Here is a 22,923-nt window from a genome sequence, read left to right as displayed (position 1 = left end):
AGGAATGCCTGACAACTGTCTTCAGAGACCTGGAACTTACTCGTTACTATGCCATTCAAATAGCTTTGATTGATATTATGGAATTCTAATTTTTTAATCAGATTGTATTGTGGTACTATGGTAGAAGCCTCACAAAAGCCTAAAATAATTTTATGTATACAATATCTCTGTAAACAAAATTCATAGTTTCCAACAATGAAATGATGTTATTTGAGGAGACCTGAACCAATTAATTTTATTCCTACCCCATCATTATTTATTAGATCTCATGTCATCTGTTTGGCTGTTTTTACCAGGACTCATGCCTGGATCACCAGCCTAGAGTTACCCAGATAATCCCATTTCATCTTCCAGAAAACAGACATAATATCAACATTCATCCAGTCCTCTAGAATCTCACTGTTACTAAAGACAGATCTTTAGTGCAGTGGGTTAAACACAGCTAGTATCTCTTAGGAGTCTTAAGTGCTAGTATAAATGCTCTAGGAAAATGTGACCTTGAACATTTAATATTATGACTGAAACCCTTTTGAAAAAAAAACAGATCTGAGCCTGAACTGTGGTTAGACCAAGACTGGGGGTGAGCAGGAAAACAAATAGTGCTGCATACTGTTGTTTTGATTCTCAGAATCTAATACTGATAAGGACCAGAAATAAAGGTAATTAAAAGATATAAATTATACTGGCACTGAAAGTCCCTTTTAAGGCTTTCACTGGTCAGAGATATGGTCAGTGCAATCCAGTCTTTTTGGAATGCATGTGATTGGGAACAGATGAAAAGACAGCAAAAGAGAGCATAAAGCAGGATACAGCAACTCTCACCACTTCTCGGGAATTTTTCTTCTTAAGGACAATGCTCTGTCTTTTAGCAAAGGGGAGGCTTAGCTGGGAAGATGCTCCTAGAATTTACATTGGAAACATCTCAGATGATGAGAAACTACTTTTTAAAGCATTGGTTCTATTTAGTGGGGATTGAAAAAAAGGATATATGCAACCTCTTATTTATTCAAGATGTAATTTTGCCAAAGACGACCCTTATCGTACAATACCTATTGCTTTATGAAACCAATTAATAAGCAAATATTTTTGTAAAAATAATCTGAGATACTTTATGTATCATTTCTGCACTGGGCATCAGACTGTTTCACTGCTCCTCAAAAGGAGTAACTTTTTTATCTTTAAGGGTCAAACCCATAGCCCTGAACCTCACACACAGGCTGGAAAGGATGACATTACTCTGTGTAGAGAATGACAAAGACACCCTGGCTTTCCAGTTCATCACAAACACAATGAATTACATTCACATTCTCCTACGTTGTTTTTTCTTACCAAGCTCATTGAGGTAACCACCATGTTTCCAGTCTGCAGGCAGTGTTCCTGTGTAGTCCATGACAGTGCCTCGTTTTCCAGGTTCCACATTTTTAAGGTTCACAAACAGCTGATTGTTTTTTGCCTATTTCAAAAAAAGATAGGTAATAGAAACTGATGGGAAGTTGCTAAATTTCCAGGTGATAATCAAGCAAAGCAAAAATAGACCAAATATGAAACATAAGGGAACAAAGTAAAATAAACCAAAGGCTAATTTATGCAGAAGCATCCAGATTTTTATGCTTTACCTTTGCCAGGGTCAGTCTGTCCATGTTGTTGGCATGAGGTGGGGTAGTGCATTGAGTTAGAGTATGATAACTAGGGTTAGAGAAATAGTGACTGTTAGCATTTCCACCATTACTGTGAGGGATGGTTTCTGAAAAGAAAAATAAAGGAAAATGAACAACTGAAAATAACATGGCGTTTCTTTATTAGGACATGTTTTTGACAGTACTGCACTGATTTCAGAGTCTGATTTAGAGTTTCTTGAAAAAAAAAAAAAGTAAAAATCTTGCATTCATTTAAATAAATTAGAGATACAGAGCAGTAAAAGACTGGTCATGTCCTCACTTTCAGCAAAGAGCATTCATAAGTGTTACTTGCTAACTTTGCTTTCTGCTGTGGTCGCTTGCTCTCTTTTGCCTCTGTAGTCATAGCATTGTCCTAATTATAGACACTTTTACCATCAAGTTCACAGCAACATTTTCTGATGCTTCAAGAACACCACCATCATTGCTATATACATCTTTCTTCACTCTGACAACTGTTTCTGCTGGCTTCTTTACCTGCTATCTTCCTTAATAGCTGTGTACAAAAGACAGCATTGCCTGAAGTTTCATGTATCTATTGCATCCCAACTCACATGCACTACCATAGGTTGAAAACTCCTGCTTTGTTTAAGGAGGATTGCTTCTTCCCTGCATTTCTTTCAAACTCAAGCCACTCTGCTATCTGCCTCTCTACAGAATCTTGTTACAGCTAGCGTGAAATCCTGATTTTCTACAGCTATAACAGTCTTTCTGTATTCAAGCTGTTGGCCTTGAATTTATAGTCTCAGTAAAAACCATACTTTGCCACACTTTCCTATTCTGTTAAAAAATAGGCACAGAGGAATAGAAGTGTCCATATTTCCAGTGTCCAATGCAGAAAAACATTTGAGGGTGCAAAATGTTACACAGTAAAGCAAGGTATATGGTCACTGTTCCTTACAGTTGACACATTTTAACCAGGTAAGCCACCTTCATAGTATCAAAAGCAGAGAATAAAAGACTATGGTGCAGAACAAACTGAGCAGCTATAGATGCGGGGGCAGCATCCTTCTGAACTTGGTTGATCTATTTCTGATAGCTGAAAGGTAAGCACACAAATCTACTATTGCATCCCACTGGTCTCGTGTGCCAGTTCACCAGCACCACTGTCAGTGTGGTCTCTGGGGCAGTTTTACTGCAAAAGGCAGTTGAGAGCAGTGTCTCAGCCTTCCTCTTCCTAAAGAGGGAAACTGTCCCCTGCCTCTTTTTCCAGGTAGGCTTCCAAGGCAGATTTATAAACACCCTTTTCGAAATAGAGTATGTTCCTGCTCACAGCAATCCTCGTTAATATGAAAAGGTGAAACACATTCCAGCCCTGTTAGGGGCAGATCTGAACCTCTTCAGAGCTCAGCTAAAAAAGGCACATAGTCAAGAGACAGAGAAAAAAACAGTTCTAAATGTCACTTACCTGAAATGGTGTAATCTGCATTGATGACCCTCATAGCAGGGGTGTAGGTCACTGCAGGCATATTTGTTTCTTTTCCTTTCTGCTTATGTCTGTAAATGATGAACAGCACTAGCAGGAAAAGCACAACCAGGACAAGAATGATGATGCCTGCTATAGCCCCTATCTGGTAAGAATCAGCAGGGATGGCAGTACTGGTACGGCTTAAACTGTTCAAGTTTCCCACTATAATTACACCAGCTGAAATACAAGAATAAATGAAAATATGTGGCATAAATTCTGAAGCTTATGTGGTCAGGATCAGAAGACAATATTTCACTTCTAAATCTTTCTGATAATTTAACTGTATTTAATAATGCCAAAATAGAACTATGTCAGAAACCAATGTGAAGACAATCCTAGCCTTAAGGAAAAGCATTCGGCTTCTTCATAGAAAGAGATTTTCATGGAGATGAAAAAGTAAGAACATTCTGTATGCAAAAGAACAGAACAGGTAAAGTACACGTTCTATCAGCAGCTTTGGACAGCGCAGCACTGTAAAACATTGGATGCAGTCTACACTAGAGTGCTTTGCTCTATTAAACTATCACTATTGTGTCTAATACTTACAGAATCTACAGAATATATGTAATTTAATAGAATGGACTATTTAAATACACGTGCCTTAACAGACTGATTTAATGACTGATACAGAGATGGCACTTAATGGGTTAATCCAAGTTTTATATAAAACAATTACAATAATTTTATTGCAGCTAGGCTTTACCTTGATCACACCTGGCCCCTTTCCAGCCTGGGCTGCAGTAACATGTTCCAGTGATGTGGTCACAGGTTGAGTTGTTCAGACAGTCACATATCTGCCGGCACCCATACCCGTATGTACCTTGAGGACATTCTGCACAAAATAAGTGCAAATAAAAATCAGACATAGTCAGTACTTCTTAAATGTTTTGTTATTGCGGGCCTACAGCACCATACATGCTACCATTTTTTTCTAACCCCATAGGTTTTCGTACATGGCCAGCAGATGGCAATGTGTTATTAGTGGTAGACCTCTGCAGAAAAGATTTTCTTAAGAGGACCTCTCTGTAATGTATGTGTTTGTGAGCATGCACGGGAATGGTGAAGGAAAAGGAAAAGGAAATTGTATTCTGAAGTGATTTTCCTTTACTTGTAATGGTGCTGCCACTAAGGCCGTGAAATTAGGAAGGAAAAAAAAAAAGATTAAAGGGGTAGAAGACAGTGAAGAAATGGACAAAATGTGAGCGAGTGCCAGTTCTACACTGGAATGTCAGGTCTCCCAGGTTACTCAGATCCCAGTGCTTGAAATATCATGTAATCATATAAGTGGAGCCAGACATCTGCCTGGTGTCATGTCACATGGCAGATGTGCTGATGTGGTAAAAGAGCAAGAGATAAGGGTTATAGAAATGAGTCTAATATACACCATGCATTTATATAACAAAAAAAACCCTGGTCCCAGGCTGCTTATAGCATACTTTGATACTGTAATGTACACATTGAAAAACTACCTACAGGACAAAAATGCTAAATTATGAAAAATGAGCTAATTGTAAGAGTTTTACGTGATTTTTTTTGCCTCCAAGAATGATATAATAATTCATTACTGATCAAAGTGTCTCCTATATCATGTAATTAGCATGGTAGAGATTTATCCTACACTAATAAAAATTATTTCTTTTATACTGCCACTTCTGTTACTGTGTGGCTTGTTACATTATTGTAGTTCTGATGGTTTGAGGAAGTGTGGTATTTCTTCATCTTCTGAGACTCAATTTTCTGAAGTCTTAGGAGTTTTGTAACTGTATAAATTTGGTTTTCTTTGTCTTTCTAAAATAATCTAACTCATCTTTTATGTATTCTTAATTTAGAATAATTTACCAGATAATGCTACACAATGGGTGCCGGAGTTCCACAAAGGTGCCAAATGTTCTCGCAGTCTTGATAAATTCATACTCAAGTCGAATTTCATGCTTATGTACCCTCTCCTTTTCTTGGTTGCATTCAAGAAAACAAGATAATAGCTACTGAAGTCAATGGCTAGGCAAAAACCATTGTGCCATAATATACTTTGATGTTTTGAAATCTGAATTGGAATGAAAAGTAAAATTTTAAAACTGACATTCAAATTCAGAAATACCAGAACATTTAGTTTAACATTATTATCAAGTTATATGATAAAATATAAAAATCCATACAATGTAATAATAAAGTTAGATTTGCCACAGTATTCAAAATTATTTTTTGATATCATGACATCAAGAGAGGATCTTAAAATGTTTATCTTTTCCTAAATATTATTGCTCTTCTGAAGCAAAACATGGAAATCATCAGAGTAGAATAAGAAAATTTAGATAGCTAACAGTTACATGTTGACAGCTATTATTTCATTGAAATATAGTCCTTTAAACCACTCAGATTTCATTGCAACTCTATTTTCTTACGAAAAAAAAAATCCATTTCCAAATTTTTAGTGGTTCTACCATAGACATTTATTAGCCTTAAAAACCATAACTCCTTTTGCTGCTGCGTCTAGGCCCACTGCTGAGGGAATAAAGTGTGCCAGGTGCAACACATGCTATCTCAGACACTGCACAGCCTTTCAAATCCAGATTACCTGGTCACAGGTAATACGTGGTGTCCTCCACACATCAAAAGCAAATCCCTGTGCACGATGCTGGTGCCAAAGACAGGTTTAAACTTCACAATAGTAGGTTGAATGGATTGCTTTGCACTGCAGTGTAATGCATGAGTGTGGGAGCACCATTCGGTAATGTTAGCAAAAGTTGGACTAACAGTTCTCTCCTTATGAGCCTGATGATTCTTTTAATGTTGTAAAATGTTAGACCACCGTGTCAGTGGTGTTATTCTTTATTTTCTTGGATAAAGAGTCATACACATATGAAAACAAAATGCCATCTATTATGCTTTTATAATCAAATTGTAGAGTAAAACCATATTGCAAAGCTTAATTTTATCCACTGGGATTGATGTGGTACTTCTTTAGTTTTCTAACTATTAGTTTTCATTGTGTTTTATGCTAATGGCAATTACTTAGATTAATTTTTCACTTTCACATGACAGAGTTGTTGGGGTTGTTTTAGCATTATGTCCAAAGCAACTAGAACATAGTACAAATGCCTCTTATATGTAACTACAAATTGTAAGAAATAGCCATCACAATCATAACCAGTCTTAATAACTAATTCTGCAGGATTTTATCTGTTTGGAAAAAGACTTGGTCCAGCTCCTGAAGCTCTTTACCCATCAAAATTCCCACTGAAGCCAAGAGGTTGTATCACAATACTGGCTAAAAACAACAGAGGGACATCTCAGGGTTTATTGTTTGCTATTAGGCATGAATAATTCCTGTCCCTACTCACTCTGCTCACAGTGCTTCCCCATGAACCCTGTGCGGCAGGTGCACTGCCCACTGATGTGGTCACAGTCAGCTCCATTCTGACATTGGCATATCAACGTGCAGTCCTTTCCGTAAAACCCTAGGGGACATCCTGCAATACAAGGAGGACGAGGGGAAAAGGAGTGAAACAACTGCTCTAGAAATAAAATACAAATACTCTGGTTAAGTATGTTACCAAGAAGTCATTTTTGTAGCCCCGCAACTCAACGTGGCATTCTATGAACACCATAGATCAAGACCTACCCTATTTTATCTGGTTTAAAAGACACATTAGGCAAAAACTACACAAAAATTAAGTTTGGAAATCATGCAGACAGCAGATGTTCAGAAGCCAACAAGAAGGGCTCCTCAAAGAAATGGGCTTAAGGAGATATTTGAAAGAGGAGAAAGGGCAGTTTGTGAAACAGAGCAGGGAGCCTATTCAGTGATGAATGAACCTTTGGACGTTCACAGTTGATGTTGAAGCATAAAAGAAATAAAAATAGTAACATATTGTATCTCAGCTCCTCACAAAGATACCATTTCAGTATGAAGAAGACATATCACTGTAAAGAGATCATTATTCACCAGCAGGAAGTAAAACAACCATGATAGCTGACAGCTGAACCAGTATAGTGAATGTCTTCCAGAGCTGTATCCATATGTCCCTCCAATATATCTATTTCCTGCCACTATGACATTATTCAGTTGAAAAAGGAGAGTTCTGATTTTATGAAAGATGTGTATTTAAACACTGAATGCAAAACACAGTTAGCAGTCTTATTTTTCTTGAGTTCAAAGATAATGACTGTACCCAGATTACAGACAGTGGGGTGCCTGGATTGAAGATAAACCAAATTGAAGTTGTAATATGACAAAGATAAGAAGCCAACTTTATTATATCTATCTCTAACAAATGTTTATTTCTCAAACTTTGTCTGAAAACTTATGCAGCACATAATGGGTGCCATATACCTACACCCAGTCACTACACTGCTTGTATTTTTATTTTAATGAAAAGCTCTTGCAAAAGAATCGGTATCAATGTATTAATTACACGAAGAAAATTCCAAAACAAATTATAACATTACAGTCTAGTGAAGTTAAGTTTCTAAGTTCCAAATAAAATAGGTCCTATATCAGTATTGGAATTACAGGTGCTGAGCTAGAGCTGTTGTTGCAATTGCCCCCAAGAGGTAGCAATTAGCAATTAGTTACGAGACGTACTGTATGATCACTTTGCAGTGACAACGGGGACTGTGCCTCAGCAGACCACAGCTACAGCTAAGCTAGAAGCTATCCTCATGGCTTCAGTCAGCTCTGTGTTATCTTACAATCTTGGTTGTTATGGCTCTGCTGCTGGAGTACTTGGTGCGGAGGTCTGAGAGAGGGAAGGAATTAGACAGTACCATCATCCCACCCTGTGGGGAATGCTTGCAGAGCTGACACCATCCATGCTACAGACTGCAGCCTTACAGCACATCTGCAGTGGTAGCATCTGAATGTCAGAGTCATTCATTCTGCACGTGCACACTACAGACTCTTACACAGTGATGCCCAGCTGTGGGCAAAAGTTGTCTTCCTCTGAAGGAAGACTAAAGAGGAGCCCAAATGCAGTGGCCAGCACTCTGACAGTGCTTATACAGGGGTCTCCCTTGCAACTATGGAGGTAATGTGTTGCATCTTCTGGATCAAAAAAGGTTCAGCAGCATGGGAACAAATCAATGAATAAACTGTGAAAATACTGAAGGAAAAGTCTGTCACTGATTTGCAGGCTAAGAACGCATAATGAAAGTCACTTACTTTGTGTACAGTAAAGGCCAGTCCATCCTGGGGTACATTTACATTCCCCGTCGTATGCACTGCAGTAAGCTCCATTATGGCAGTTGCATGTGTGGATGCAGTTCGGTCCCCAGTGGGAAGGTGGGCAAGCTAAACAACCCAGAGCAATTAATTAATGTCAAATGACAAAGATCTTTGATAATCCATGAACAGAGCTGCTTGCATTCACATATAAGCACTACTTTGTTTGGGGTTTGTTGTTTTTCTTTTAAATGCATTTTTTGGGCTGCTCCAGTCTGAGCAAATAGCCACAGATTTTTTCTTTTTTTTAACTAAGGAATCATTTTACTCTAGATAAAAAGTGCTGGAAAAGATTACATGTGTGAAAGAAACCTGTGATATATACTTGATACTAAGTAAGCAGGACACTCACACCAGCTTTCTCATAGAGAAAGCCATGTAAATTTCCCTTCTTAATTTATTTTTTAATCTGCAAACATATCAGTTGAGCACAGTCAAGGTTTATCAAGCCTTTTAAACCTCAGAAGTTAAGGAGAACAGAGAAGGCTGAAACAGATCTTACTGCCTATAGCTTCAGACCCAATACTAAGCTTACTTCTTGTATTTCCACTGCTAGATTCTACATAATTGCCTAAACATGATGCACATGATCAGGACGGTACCTTAATCAAGTTAACTCAGTTGCTTCTGTGGGTCCATTAATCAATATAATATTTCTCAAAACCAAGTAATTATCTATAAATTGGAGATTTTTTTCACTCACAGTCATGTTGACGTGTTATGAGACAGAATTTTACTGACTGCTTTGAAAATGTCCTGGTGGGTGTATTTGATACTATGTGCTCCCCTGGAAAAGTGAAGTGGTTCCAAAATGCTAATTAGTATTCAGAGATGGCAAAAGAAAATTTTCTTCATGTCAGAATATCACCAAGAGCAGAGGGTACTCTAAGAATAGCCCCTTTCTGTTGATTAGGGTTCACAACTTGAGGTTTTTATTTGTTTCTTTAGTAAAGAGATGCATAAATTAAAAAGAGTTTTTTGGAAGTACAACATGAGCTATTTCATAGGAGAGAAGAAACAGGTCAGACACAGAAGGCTTAGCTTTATTCCTCTGTAAGTTTAAAAAGGCTGATAGCTCCTTATTGTTGTGTACTGATTTGGTTGTCCAGAGGTCTCTGTGAGAGCAACAAAAACTCTTGAATCCTTTACATGTTTGCATAATGACTCATCTATGTGTGGGCTGTATTTTTGCAAAATCTTTGTATCTTTGCCCAAATTTCACTTCATTAAGAAATATACTGCTTTGTATTGAAAAGAAGTACTAAGTTTGTTTTTTGTCGTTTCCACTTCAGTTGTGCCTTATAATGATCTTTATTACTGTTTTTTGTTTGAGACTAGTGGTCAACTAAGAAGGAATGTAAATCACATATAGACTAAAGGTTAAAGGTTCAAAAAAGTTGCTAGTTCCAAAAGAAATTAATGGAATCATTATTTTCCGTGTGAACGAAAGGCCTTTATACAAAGCAAATAAACTTCCTCTGTTACGGTCCATGAGCACAGCTTCAATAGATGCTTCCATTCATATTGCTGGCACCATTTTCTTATTATTGATTCAGTGAGTGAGTCCCTCCTCCTCCTAAATACCCCTATTCTGCCACTCTCCCAACTACCTATTTATTTTGCCATAAAAACAGGGACCTTTGTTGCTACTGGCTTCCACACCAACAGGCCCAAGATTTATTTTGGAATCATATTGAGTTGTTCATGCTAATCACTTTGCAGAATTTAGCCAGCAAAGGGTTTTTTCCAAATTGACCAGATGTTACATCACACTGGTACAGAGCCAGTTGACCTGGACTAGTCAAACCATAAATGATATAAACCAATGAGGAGTGCTATTAGGAAATGCACGTCCTTGGAAACCCCAGCACAATGTCTTTTTAATTTTGACATATCAAGGTCGGGTACAGCTTCTTTTATTCATAAAAATGGGTTGACTGAAATTTTGGCACGCATGTGTTTCAGACTGTGTTGATTGGATATGCTTCTTGTAAGAATTTTGCTTCAGATATTTCTTTCCTGTCATTAGTAATCTGCATAGACCCAGCAAGGCATCCGGAGTTAAATAAAATAACTCTATGAAACACATTAAAATTAAGGCCTAGACTTTCTCCTTTTTAAGTCAGTAACAAAGTCTTCACTGAGTTTAGCATACCAAAGCAATAGTCTTTGAGTGAGGTAGAATGACATTAGAAATGTGTATCTGTGAAACACTTCTAAAAGGAAGAAAGAGAAAAACCCATCAAGAAGTTATAACCACTTAAAAAGAGTCATAGTGAAAAATTTCTTAACAAAATGTTCAAAGATTTAACAAGAAAAAGGATGATCTTGCAGCCAGAGCACTAACTTGTATCTGAGAAAATCTTGGCTTTCTTCTGAGCCTTGCTAATAGCTCTCTATGCAATTGTAATATGAAAAAACACCCTGTACTTCAGTGCCTCAGTTCCTTATTTAATATCTGTAATTCTTAAGACTGTGCTGAGAATACAAGCCCTGAGATGTTCACAATACTACTCCGATAAGACTAATTAATTACAGACAGACAAACAACAGGTCAGGAACCTGCTCTGCACTGCAAGATTCATTCACCAAGTCACAGACTTTTTCATGTTGTAAGAGATCTCTAGCATCACCTAGTCCAACACTTTACTCAAAGGACCTTCAGCGATGATAATTTCACACCTCTTCCAGTCTGGAGCTTCAGAGTCTCCCTTAACAGTTGCTGTGTTTGACCACTCTCACAGTAAGGATTTTTCTTCTTGTCTCTAGTAGAAGTTACCCTTGCTGCAACCTGTGAGCATTGCCTCTTGTCTTTTCACAGTACACTTCTGACACAAGTCTGATCCAGCTTCCCTACAACTCTTCTTTGGACAGTGGAAGATTGAAAATTAATCCCTCCTGTCATATGTCCCAGCTCACTTATTAGGAAAATCATAGTGCAAATGTGTTTCTGATAGTGCTGATAAAATGCAGAAAAGTTTAGGATCTCTTCACTATGTATCGTTAAGTCCTCGTTTCCGACTTATACAGTGTTTCTTAACCAAAAAGTAGAGAATTTAAATAGCCAAACCCTGATTAATTCTTTTAAAAATAAAGGGAAAAAAGCTGATACTTACGCTGAGAGCAGTCACTACCAATCCAGCCAGGGTAACACTGACAGGATCTATCAATAGGATTACATGTCCCATTATTGGTGCAGGTGCATATTCCAATGCAGTTCTTGCCAAATCTGCCACTGGGACATACTGAGAACAAGTTGTCAAAATTAGAACCCCTTAGTAATCAGAACAAGATTGTATTTTCTTTATTTAAAGAGAAAGCAACTGATATTTGGATCAAGAAATGTATTACTTAGTATAATGTTAAAGTAAGGCATTATAACTTCTTGTAAGCCTATTATACATGCTCTTCAAAATAATACAAATAAGAACACAGTGGGTTTCATACTTAAGGATCGAATGTTCAAACAGCTTAAACCTGCTTAAGATCCCTAATTTATAGACTGCACATACTACAACAGAAACTATTTTTGGTTGTACAGTTTCCAAGTGATGCAATGAAAATTATTACAGTGCTTGGTCTCCGCATCCCAAAGAGTCTTTATTACAATGTGTACCTTCATTACAGAGGGCTCCTGTAAATCCAGGTAAGCAGTCACATAATCCAGTAATATGGTGGCAGGGACCACTGCTGTGTACACACTGGGGGCATGTCTGGCTGCAGCGGTGTCCATAAAACCCAGGGGAACAAACTGGAATCAGAAGAACAAACTGTCATTGCTTCCTGAACTTTCTATACAGCCATGAATATTCTTCAGTGCAGTTTTTCATGACTTTGAATTAGCTCTGCTTTCTGAGTACACAGGAGTTGCAGTGGTGGTTGTTATTACTCATAGATTTACACTCACAAAACGAGACTTGCTCATCTTCCTTAAGGGTTTACTATATTCTAGTTAATAATGTCTTAGTTTACATTCTATTACTTGTCAGGCCAGACTGTACTTCGGTTATGTTTAGGGGGAACGCCTGTTTACGAGGGTGGATAGTGATAGGACAAGGGGGAATGGTTTTAAACTAAGACAGGGGAGGTTTAGGTTAGAGATTAGGAAGTTTTTCACCCAAAGGGTGGTGGCACACTGGAACAGGTTGCCCAGGGAGGTCGTGGATGCCCCATCCCTGGAGGCATTCAAGGCCAGGCTGGATGTGGCTCTGAGCAGCCTGGTTTAGTGATTGGCAGCCCTGCATATGGCGGGGGGGTTGAAACTAGATGATCACTATGGTCCTTTTCAACCCAGGCCATTCTATGATTCTATGATACGTTTGAAATGCGTATATACTTTATATATTTTACATATTTTCCTATACATTATATGTCCTCTACAACATGAACATCTTTTAAAGCACATTCAAAGAAATTTTTAAAAATAAGAGTGGATAGTTTAATCTGTAGATGAGTAAGGTCATCTTAGACTTTGACTTCTTATGTGTTTCCTAACTTGGAATACAAATAGACATTACTTCACTGAGAAAAATGTACAAGTGTTTTCCAGTCATCCTTTCATTTAGGTACTCACTGTAGTCATTATACAGTACAGACAGCTATGCATCACCTAGCTTTTAGAGAACCTGAGATCAGAAATACAGAGTCATCCACTTAATTCTTATGTTAAAGGCACTAGTTTCTTTAAAAAAAAAAAAAAAAAAAAAAAGAGGGAGGGAGGGAAGGCTGTCACATGAAATCTCCTTTGTTGTTCTAATCCCTTTTAGCATTTATTTCCTGATAAATTAGGATATTAGGTAATGCATCAAGACAACTACCTGTTTCACAGCAGCAATTAGCACTGACAAAAACTAACTTGGAATCTTTTCAATATTTTAATTTCATTCACATATAGTCTGAATCAGTCAGACTAATTCAGTCTTTTAATTATACACTTGATACAAGTTATGTGGCCAGATTTCTCTAGAGAGATTAACTTTTCCAAGTGAAATAGTGACAAAAGGTCTTCCTGTTTAGTGAAAAGGCACTTTCTGACTGGGATCCAAATTATTCATATGACCTTTGTCTTCCCAGCCTCTAGACTGTGCATCAGAGAGGGGCTCTGAGAGCCACTGGACTGGGAGTAGTCTCTTGTCCAGGTTACAGACACAGTTCCAAAATACAGGAAACATTTTTACATGTAGTGTTACACTTGGTCTCCCTTTGGATTAACTGATTAACTGCAAAGCCTTTAGGAGACTAGATAGTGAGAATAATTACTGTACTTAGGTAAAAATGCTTAAGGAACACTAATGCCACACTAATGTGTGACTTAGTAGTACCATAGGCAATCACATTCTTCAGCTTGAAATCGTGCCATTCCTGGGCTACTAGGACTTCATCTTCATCTGGTTCTCCTTCTGCCTTCTAGTAATCATTTCATGTCGTCTCCTGCCTTTTAAGACTCTTTTGGAGGACCTAGTAGCATCTCCACTTGGCCTTACTCCACCTGTTTCTTGACCCTATTTCTGGGAACCTCCTCTGAAAACAGGGATACCCTTCAAGTGCAGAGGACTCACATTTATCTTCTCTGAACACCTTTCCCTCACAGCTTCAACAGTTTAAACTGAGGACAGCTAGACAGCTGGCAAACTGTGATGAATCTTCTTAGGAGAGTAGATATTTTGCACATCATCTTGTTTTTGCCTCCCTGTTTCTGATATGATTTGCCTCCGTTCATCTGTATTTCTCTTTTTGTAACATTTATATTTTACAGAGACAAATTTTTCAAATGCAACTACAGGTAGCTATGATATCCTCTACTTACTGCAAGGCATGATCCCACTGGCCATTCTTTGTTGCTTCAAAAAAGTGTTAAAATACCCCAATAATTAAGGCAATGATTCCTACCAAACTCAACAGGAAGCTAAGGTTTCTAGCTTCTGAAACTCATGCATGTTTTATTTACCTAACAAAATATGTCTTACAAAATTAATGTTTGTCAATCACATTTGGAAATGCTTGCCTTCAGAATGGAATCCCCTACTAAATTTGTTTCTTGAAATCATGTGTATAGCGACGTCACAGCACAGACAGTGAATAAAAGAAAAGTTGTATCATAACAAGAAGAGCACTACTAGTTGGAAATATTTGTTAATTTCAGATAACACTTATTTCTGTATATTCATACATTTTGACTAAATCAATGTTTCATAGTCCTTCATGCTACAATTAACAAAGCATTACGGTATTATATCATATGTATTCCAAGTAAAGGAGGGAGAAACAGAGATTTTAAAGCCTTTATTTTGTCCTTACTTCTCTGACAAGTGGTGCCTCTGTATCCTGGTGCACACTCACAGATTCCATCATCTGGAGAGCAGGATGCTCCATTTTTGCAGTAACAAGACAATGAGCAGTTTGGACCCCACTGTCCCTCAGCACACACACTGTCACAGTGAATGCCTGCAACCATAAATAAACAAAAGCGTCAGCCTTTATAAAGAGCTTTTATGCATACTTAGTTTAAACCTTTTGTTCTCAGAAGACTCCTATTTAGGGCACAGATCATAAAAGCTGTTTATGAGAATATCACTAACATCAGAAAAACAGAACAAGAACAATGTAAACTTGCATCTCTGCTTCTGCCTTCCCCCCAGAACAGTGAGTTTCTTTCATATTCCAGATTTGATGAGATGTGCATAAGAGCTGATCCTGAGTTCAGTAACAGGAAAGCACTTCTGCAGATTTACATGGAACACGAGAGCTCCATGGGATGCTACCTCCAGGCGTCCTGCCTGCCAATATTTTAAGATCTACAAGGACGAATGCAAACATCTCAACAGTACAAAGAATTCCATCATTTTCCAAGACCTTTATACATATAAAAAATTTAAAATGTCTTTAATTCCTCCCACTTTCACCACTGATATCAATGAAGAGAAACCAAAGTAGAAGGTAATTCAAATGTAGCAAAATAATGTATTTTTCTTCCCCCATAATGGCTGTTTCAAAATAGCAAAAGCTTACTTTCAAATTTTATATTAGGGGAATGCATGACAAAAGGTATAGCAGAAACTTTTGCTTCTGAATGTAAAAATCCTTAAGGTCTGACATAATTTTGTGTAATAATGGGGTACAGGATACAGAATGATTTCTAATTAGTGGTGAGCTGATTACTGCTAAGCCTCATACCACATGGAAAAATGTAGCGCACATGAAGGGTTTCCAAACACACCATGTGAGCATTCCAAAATGCTTAGCTACAGCAGTGTTAAGGATGCTGGTCAGTCAGTGCTTTGTCTAACCATTTTTGGCATAAAATTTATTATAAAATGGCCACAACCTGAACCACTATATATACACCACAATACAAACCACAAATTACAGTCATCCAGTCATGGGATGGCTTTTTTCTTTGCAATACAGCAACATTATATATAACTTTCCTGTTTGTTTTTTCCACTATCTGCTTTTAAAAAGCACGCCGCATGTGAAATGCCAGCAGGCACCACTGTGGAACTCAGACCGTATTGTGTCTACAGTACTTTGCATTAACAATTAAGTATTATTCTAGCACCTCTACTGAATGAAGCCCTTTGCTAAGGGAAAAGTGGACTGAATCCAACCACGAGCATGTCTTGCTTTGTAAGTATTTCCTGCAAAATATGCCACAGGTTCACTGGCTGCCAGAGTCCTAAAAAAGCAAAACATTTTCACATGTGACAAGAAAAAAATCTTTTAACTTTGAAGAGCAAAACCTACTGTTCGTAACAATACTGAAAAATAATTACATTGTTTACTGACAGACCCGATTCAGAGATGATTTTTCAATCCCCACAGCATGCACCTTGTAAAGCTGCCTATATCCAAAGACTAACTTTCTAATCAGAAGAAAGGTGAAACTCCAGCCTCTCAGATAGTTTCTCTGCAAGACAATTAAATAATCAAATATGTGGTTCAACAGATTGCACCAATTAATGCCAGCAAGAAACAAAACACTTGTCTTTTAGAATCCAGATGCTAACCAGCAGCAGACAGGCCACCGAAAATCCCTAATTGTAAAATGATCATTGGTTAATATTGACCTAAAACAAATTTATTGTCAAAAAATTAAAGGCTTCTTATATCATTACTTTTTCATTTTCGCCTGCATAAACAATGTCATTCTCCTCTCTTCAGCTACATTTGAGAGGCAGTGTAGACCTGCTTCTAAGTAGCCGGGGCCAACATTTTAATTAACCCCCTATTTATGGATAAATAGATAAGAGTGGTTTGACTTTCAGAGATGCTGATGCACACAAGGAGGATGAGATCATAGCATTTTTTTTTTAGAAACAAGAGCACTTATTTCAGATATGTAAGATTGCTCTGCTTGAGGTTCCCAAATTTGAGAACTTGGGTTTATAACTGTGAAAGCACAATGCAGAGGATTTCAGAATTGAGCCTGGCATTCTGTTCACGTGAGTGTTATCTGTCGTATCACACATAGCTCTACTCAGTGAACCCTGCTAGAGAAAAGACATTTTTCACAGAGTCTTAATGGGTTTCAGTGGTGTTCAGTACACAATGGTCACTATTAACAAGTCAGCAGTTGCCAAGAGTTACCATAGTGCCTTATCTGAGATTATGTAGACCAGCGACATACAATAGCACCAGGCTCAATTATATCATCTTGATCTGTGCACAGAGGATGCTTTATGACAGCATGCTGTCAAAGGGTGATACTGGGCACACTGGGATCGAAAAGACAATGGACCCCATGCTGCATAGAGCCACGATACTTAAAAGAGCCAACAATTACCATTAAAAATTAAAAAAGTTTCTCCAGTACACATCAGGGAAAATTATCCATTAGGGAAACTGAAAAAATCACCTTTTCTTTCCTGCTTTCACCCTTTACGAAGAGGTAGTCAGGTGAAGAATTACATCCCTCTACTTAGCCAAGAAACAAAAGTATAACTGAATACTAATTATGACAATGTAACATAGTGAAAGAGTGCTGAATATTACTTCTGTTTCACTATAAAAACGACTATTATATTTGCTATTGATCATAAGCAAAATCAGTTTTACTCCTGTGTCAAGAATGAATGCAGCAAAGCAGAAATACAAATTCATTTAGTGATTTATTGCAACTCTACTTATAAAAATAGTTTTCAATCTCACTCACTGTTTTTTAGGTAAGTTCACAAGGCAGTTAAAAATGAGAAGCTGAGTTTCACATCTCATAGCTTTAAAAATCAAATGTGTATATTTTTGAGAAAGAATAGGTTAGAAAAAGTAAAAGGATTAAAAAAAATCAAAAATAACTTTCCGGATTTTGATGCTTTATGTGAAATTTCAGGAAAGAAAGCTATGCTTTTACAGAAAAGCTAGAAATTAGTGAGGAAAAATAAACATTTTTACTAGAACTTACAAAGCAAGATTAGACTCAGCTTCTACAACAGTGTAATGGCTTATGATTGGCAAAATTTCAACCGAGTATTAATCTCTTATGCAATTAAATTGGGTTTTTTAAAGTTTTCATGTTGATTTTGATACTGATAAGGATATCTGCAAGGAAATGTTTTTGCCAGACCTAAGGACAATGAGCTCTTTGATGGCCTTCTCAAGTTGCTAGGCAATAGCTGAATGGTCATGATAAACTTCAGCTAAGCTGCTCTGAAGAAATGCTCATGCATTTAATGCCCAGTGCTTTATACTGGGTGCCTCACATCTAAATCAGTATTCCCCCAGCATTTGTAATTGCATGAATGAAGTAAATAATTCTTTAGGGATACCAGTGTTTCCTCCCGTGCTAGCAGAGTGTTTACATACTCCCTATGCTATATTTTTGAGCCTCAGTGATCCGTCCAAGCCAGATGAATGGAGAGCTAACTTGTTTTTGCACTCAAAGGGGAAAAAAAAAATCTACCAATTATTTCTTACGATCTTCCCAGGTAAATTTATTAGTGGACTAAGTACTACTTTCCACCTTATTATGTTTCCACTAGTCTGATAAAAAGTTATCCAAACTTTAAAAAAAAAAATCATAAAGAATGTGTACTTTCTATAAAATTTGTCTTCACAACACATGGAACTTTCCATTATAACCTCTCAGAATATACAAACCTATTTGCATATTGGTGTACTTCCCATATGTCAGAGATAAATTGGGTATAACGCGGCCTAAACAAGAGAAGGATCAAGCCCTCAAAACTTGAGGAAATCTTGGTGTCATTAAAGCTAAAGATACATTTCCAGTATGGTCTAAGAGCTCACCATTCATATTTGAAAGAAACAAACACTTGATCACTTCTGTTCAAGGAAGCTGAGACTTCTGATTGTGAGAACTACTTCCCTAGTTCTCTGTCAAATGATGGATGAGCAGCCCAAAGAAAGGGGAGAAAAAGCACAGGGAAGTAATGAAAAATTTCATAGACACTGTTTAGAAGTACTAGCATTGTCTTTAAGGGAAGGGAAGTACCTTGCTCCCTAGCTGAAGTTAGCCAGAAGACTACACAAAAATGTCTCAAATTAAGGAGCTAATGAAAGGATCAAAGATTGTTCTCTAGAAGTTCAGAATGCTACTTCTCCACTGTGGCAGCAGGGCAGTTTGTGCCTGCGAGTTTGTACCTGGTTTGAAGCCAGCTACAAAAGCTTGTTAGCAAAAACAGCACTGTATCAGAGTTTGAAGGCAAACATCAGCATCTGCAAATTTTTAGTGTAAGAATCGCTTTTGAGATATCCCCTGTGTCTTTCTGAAGGCCACACTGTTGCTGCCTACTGTCATCCCCTCCAGTGGTGCTCTTCATCTACCACACTTTAGGTAGCCACAAGAAAACAATACTTCTCCTTTTCTTACCTTCCTGATAGATAGAAATCTACTTAATCTACTGATTTAAAGTTCTTCTTCTGAAAGGGTGGTATTTCTTCCACATAAAGACCCACCACAATGCCTAGGCAATAGAGATACAGATGCAGTGAAGTCCAGGTGTAGGGCAAGCCAAACTTCTTACTGAAGAATTCATCTTCCTAAGTTCGGAAAGTAAATACACCATTTACCATGACACAGTGCCCACATAAGATTTCACTTTGTGGCACACTGAATATTCATCATAATGGGACCTAGTGCTTCAGGACCCCAGAGGAAACTGGACAAGGTGGAGGGAAATCCATATTCTTGCAAGAGGTTCTCACTTAGGTGCACTGGAATGCTAGCACCAGGCACGCCATTCCAGCAGCATCTCGTTTCTCGGCCTTAAGATGAGGGAGACCCATGACTACTCTTCTATGTCTTTTTTCTTCTGTGTAGGAGGGGAAAAAAAATGCATACACATTAAAAGCTAAGGAGCAAGGGAGAGTTCTAGTTTGTGCTTCCCAGGAGACCTGATTATTTGCATCAGTGGGCTGGGTGTCAGATGACAGTCCTCCCTGTTATGATCTAGCAACAAATGTGGATCTTAGAAATAATGTCAGGAGCACATGGAAAGACACAGCACTTCCTCACAGAAACAACACATCTGGTGATGGGCAATCTGACTAGCACCAGCAGGTGTCCAGCACAGCAAGAAGTCACCAACACCCTATCTGCTATAGCATATGGATAAAGACTGTGCACGCTGGTAAAATGTAGGCTGATATTACTGCATCTGTCTTTTCCATAAACGAATGCTGTTGTTTTGGTACAGATAGCAGTCCACCGGTACTTCATAATCCCTGGCACTGCATAACCTTTAAATAGATTTTAAAAATAACAAATGTTCTATGACATGACATTTTTTCACAAAGTCCAGCAGAACTGCACCTAACACAGCACAACAGCAATGTGTTATCAGTAACACCCAAACTACTGTAATACAGTAATAAACAAACTGCCCTTTTTACATGCTTTAATGCAAAATCTCAGTTTGCAAGACCATGAATTCTCTAATCTTCTAGGCAATTTGGAAAAATTTTATTTTGACAGCTGCTTGCAGAACAGATAAGATTAAGGAATGAAATTAACAGTTACCGTAGTGCTTGCTGGATTGTGGTCACTGAGAGAAGCTGTAGAGGTGTCTCTTTAAGGGAAGTTAACTTAAAATTTTGGTATAAATCATTAGGAGAATTAATTATAATTACCTATTGGGGGAGTACATTTTCTGCATCTTTCTTCTGCTTTCTGTTTTAATGATTCTTACTCTTTTCCACTGTCTAGCAATTGTTCTCCCTCCAAATGAAGAAAAGTTATATTTATAAGATACAGTGAAAATGTCAAGGGATGAGAGCGTTTGGGGCAGACATCATCCTCTGCGTGGGTGGATGTTTCTTGTTTGTGCCATCCTGTCATGTGGCTCCTGGAACGTGATGGAATGGTCAGATTGCCAGGAAAAAACATCACCCTTAACTCTTGCTTCTTTAGGCAGAATTAAGCTGCTGTAGAAGGAGCACTTGGTGTAAACTACAGAGAAGGTAGGATTTCTAACAGGAGTCCAATAAATGAGGTCGCTTTTGTTTAGGATGAAAAATCTAAGTATCCGCCTAGGCAACCAAACCTAAATTAAAAACAGAAACCCTAAAATAAACAGAACCTAATTAAAACCAGTTTCAATTATTTCTTGAGTTTTATAACAGCTTGTGACAACATAATAGTCAATAGCCGAACTTACACCTTTGTTCATAACTAGGACCTAAGAAGGAAAAAAATAGTACATTGGACATGTTCTAAAATAAAGAAAAACTACTTTAAAAACCTAAACCATATAGCATCTTATTGCTGACTCAATGCTCAGCTGCAGCTATATCTTGAGACTAAAGGACAGCAAGTTAGCAAGGTTGCACTTTGGTACACAGCAATAGCACATGTGTCCATTTCGGCAGCTCAGAACTCCCTCACCGCCCAAGGGATCATGCACAGAACCTCGCCAGTGACACCCCCTCCCTGTGCAGTGTGTTTCCTGTTCCACAGTGTTATGGTACAACTGTGTCATCAGGCAAAGGAAAAATCTTCCACCCTTCATTTATTTCTGCAAAGTTATATAAAGTATTCCCTCTGATGAAGTTCCCTGGGGAAGTGTAGACAACTGTTCTGTTCACAGGGATGAGAAAAATATTACATTTAAAATATCTTTTCAGAAACTTTATATAATTTTGGTGGCATCAAAACGTTTGGGGAAGTTCACCTTTGATTCATCAATTTATTCTCATTGGAAAAGAAAAAAAGGCTCACAAGTTCAAATTTTTAAGCTTCTTCAAGTGTATTTATTTTTAACACCACCCTCCCAATGGCTTTTAAACACCTAAATCCTTCATTTGGGTTAGATAAGCATTAGACTGATACAAAATCAGTTTCTCCCTGTCTTTATTTTTTTGGGGTAGGTAATAATAACCACCAAAAGCTAGTAAGTCTGATGGTTACCTTGACAAATACAACAGAAAAAAAATCTAAGCTATTCTAAAATAAGTTGTTGCATTTTAGTACCTTCCTATATTTTCACAAATCCTCCATCTGCTCCTCCACCTACTATGCATACAAACATATACACAACCCTCCCTTCTTAATCCTACAATCTAAAGCTATCTCTACAATGTAACATTACAGTACAGCTATTTGAGAACCTGTTTCTAAAGTATTCTGTCGGTTTTTAAATCATTCTAAACATAAGTATCCACACAAAGGCTAGATTCCTCATGGGTGTTGCTCTGACATGTGACGTGTGGGAGGAGGATTTTTCCAGATGCTGAGTATAATGCAAAGTATGCTGTTTATGTCATATTGTGTGTCTAGACATCATTAACATGTTGAAACTAGCCTGTTAGACACACTGTTGTGATGACATCATCCAGGGAGAGCTATTCAATTTTATCTATAATCATGCATGAAACCTCTTTTTAGTGAAATAATTTTCCTTTCTAAATATGAATACGAAATAAGATTCACAAAAGGCAAACATTGTCTCCTTTCCCATACGTGAGTTCAAGCACAATCAAGGTTTGTTCTATGCTTGTTATCCACTTACAGAGATAGGAAGAAAAAAAAACCCAACAAACATATAAAAATCAAAGTTTGGGAAAAAACTCAATAAAAACTGTATCTGAGGAAGTCATAAGCTCTACACAAACTTTTGTGAGCACAATGATTTGCTAAACTTGTCAAATAAATTATTTTCTGCAGATTGTCTGCTCACCTACATCTACTATGTCTGGAAGCACCAGATAAAAAACACAATTATATCATGAACCTGCAAGTCAATTATGAAAAATACTAACTTATAAATGAGTGAGTGGACAATAAATAATACTAGGTTATATCAGAAATCACACAAAAAGCTCCTTTCTTTTCACAGCAGAAACACGCTTTGTTCATTCAAGATTTCTTATTATTAAGTGGAAGGAGTCCATACAGATGGGTGACATGAATTCTGACCCTTGCAACTACAGTGAGACACAAAGTCCAGAACACTCTGAGAGGGGCAAACTTATATTGTGAATTAACCCTTATTGAAGAGGTAAGTGTTTTCCCAACACTTAGAGCTTAGAAATCTATGCAAGAACTAAAACTAGCTCCTAGACACAAAGGGAACATTTGATGATAGCTTGCCCTTCTGCATAGTTTC

At 37.6% G+C, this 22,923-nt stretch overlaps 1 protein-coding gene across 1 annotated transcript in view; it reads right to left on the bottom strand.

Moving 5' to 3' along the window:
- MEGF10 (multiple EGF-like-domains 10) overlaps positions 1-22,923 on the bottom strand; it is a gene marked incomplete at its 5' end in the record, with an annotated part of 70,021 nt that overhangs the window by 3,602 nt on the left and 43,496 nt on the right. The window contains 9 exons of the mRNA XM_010082048.1: positions 1,330-1,453; positions 1,617-1,744; positions 3,085-3,321; positions 3,848-3,976; positions 6,486-6,614; positions 8,306-8,434; positions 11,482-11,610; positions 11,982-12,116; positions 14,663-14,809. Of these exons, the coding sequence (XP_010080350.1) occupies positions 1,330-1,453; positions 1,617-1,744; positions 3,085-3,321; positions 3,848-3,976; positions 6,486-6,614; positions 8,306-8,434; positions 11,482-11,610; positions 11,982-12,116; positions 14,663-14,809 (1,287 nt within the window). The remainder of the gene's footprint in view (positions 1-1,329; positions 1,454-1,616; positions 1,745-3,084; positions 3,322-3,847; positions 3,977-6,485; positions 6,615-8,305; positions 8,435-11,481; positions 11,611-11,981; positions 12,117-14,662; positions 14,810-22,923) is intronic.

Source organism: Pterocles gutturalis, unplaced genomic scaffold, assembly GCF_000699245.1.
Source record: "Pterocles gutturalis isolate BGI_N339 unplaced genomic scaffold, ASM69924v1 scaffold11569, whole genome shotgun sequence".
Classification (NCBI taxonomy): Eukaryota; Metazoa; Chordata; class Aves; order Pterocliformes; family Pteroclidae; genus Pterocles; species Pterocles gutturalis.
This window is presented reverse-complemented; position numbering and strand designations above follow the sequence as displayed.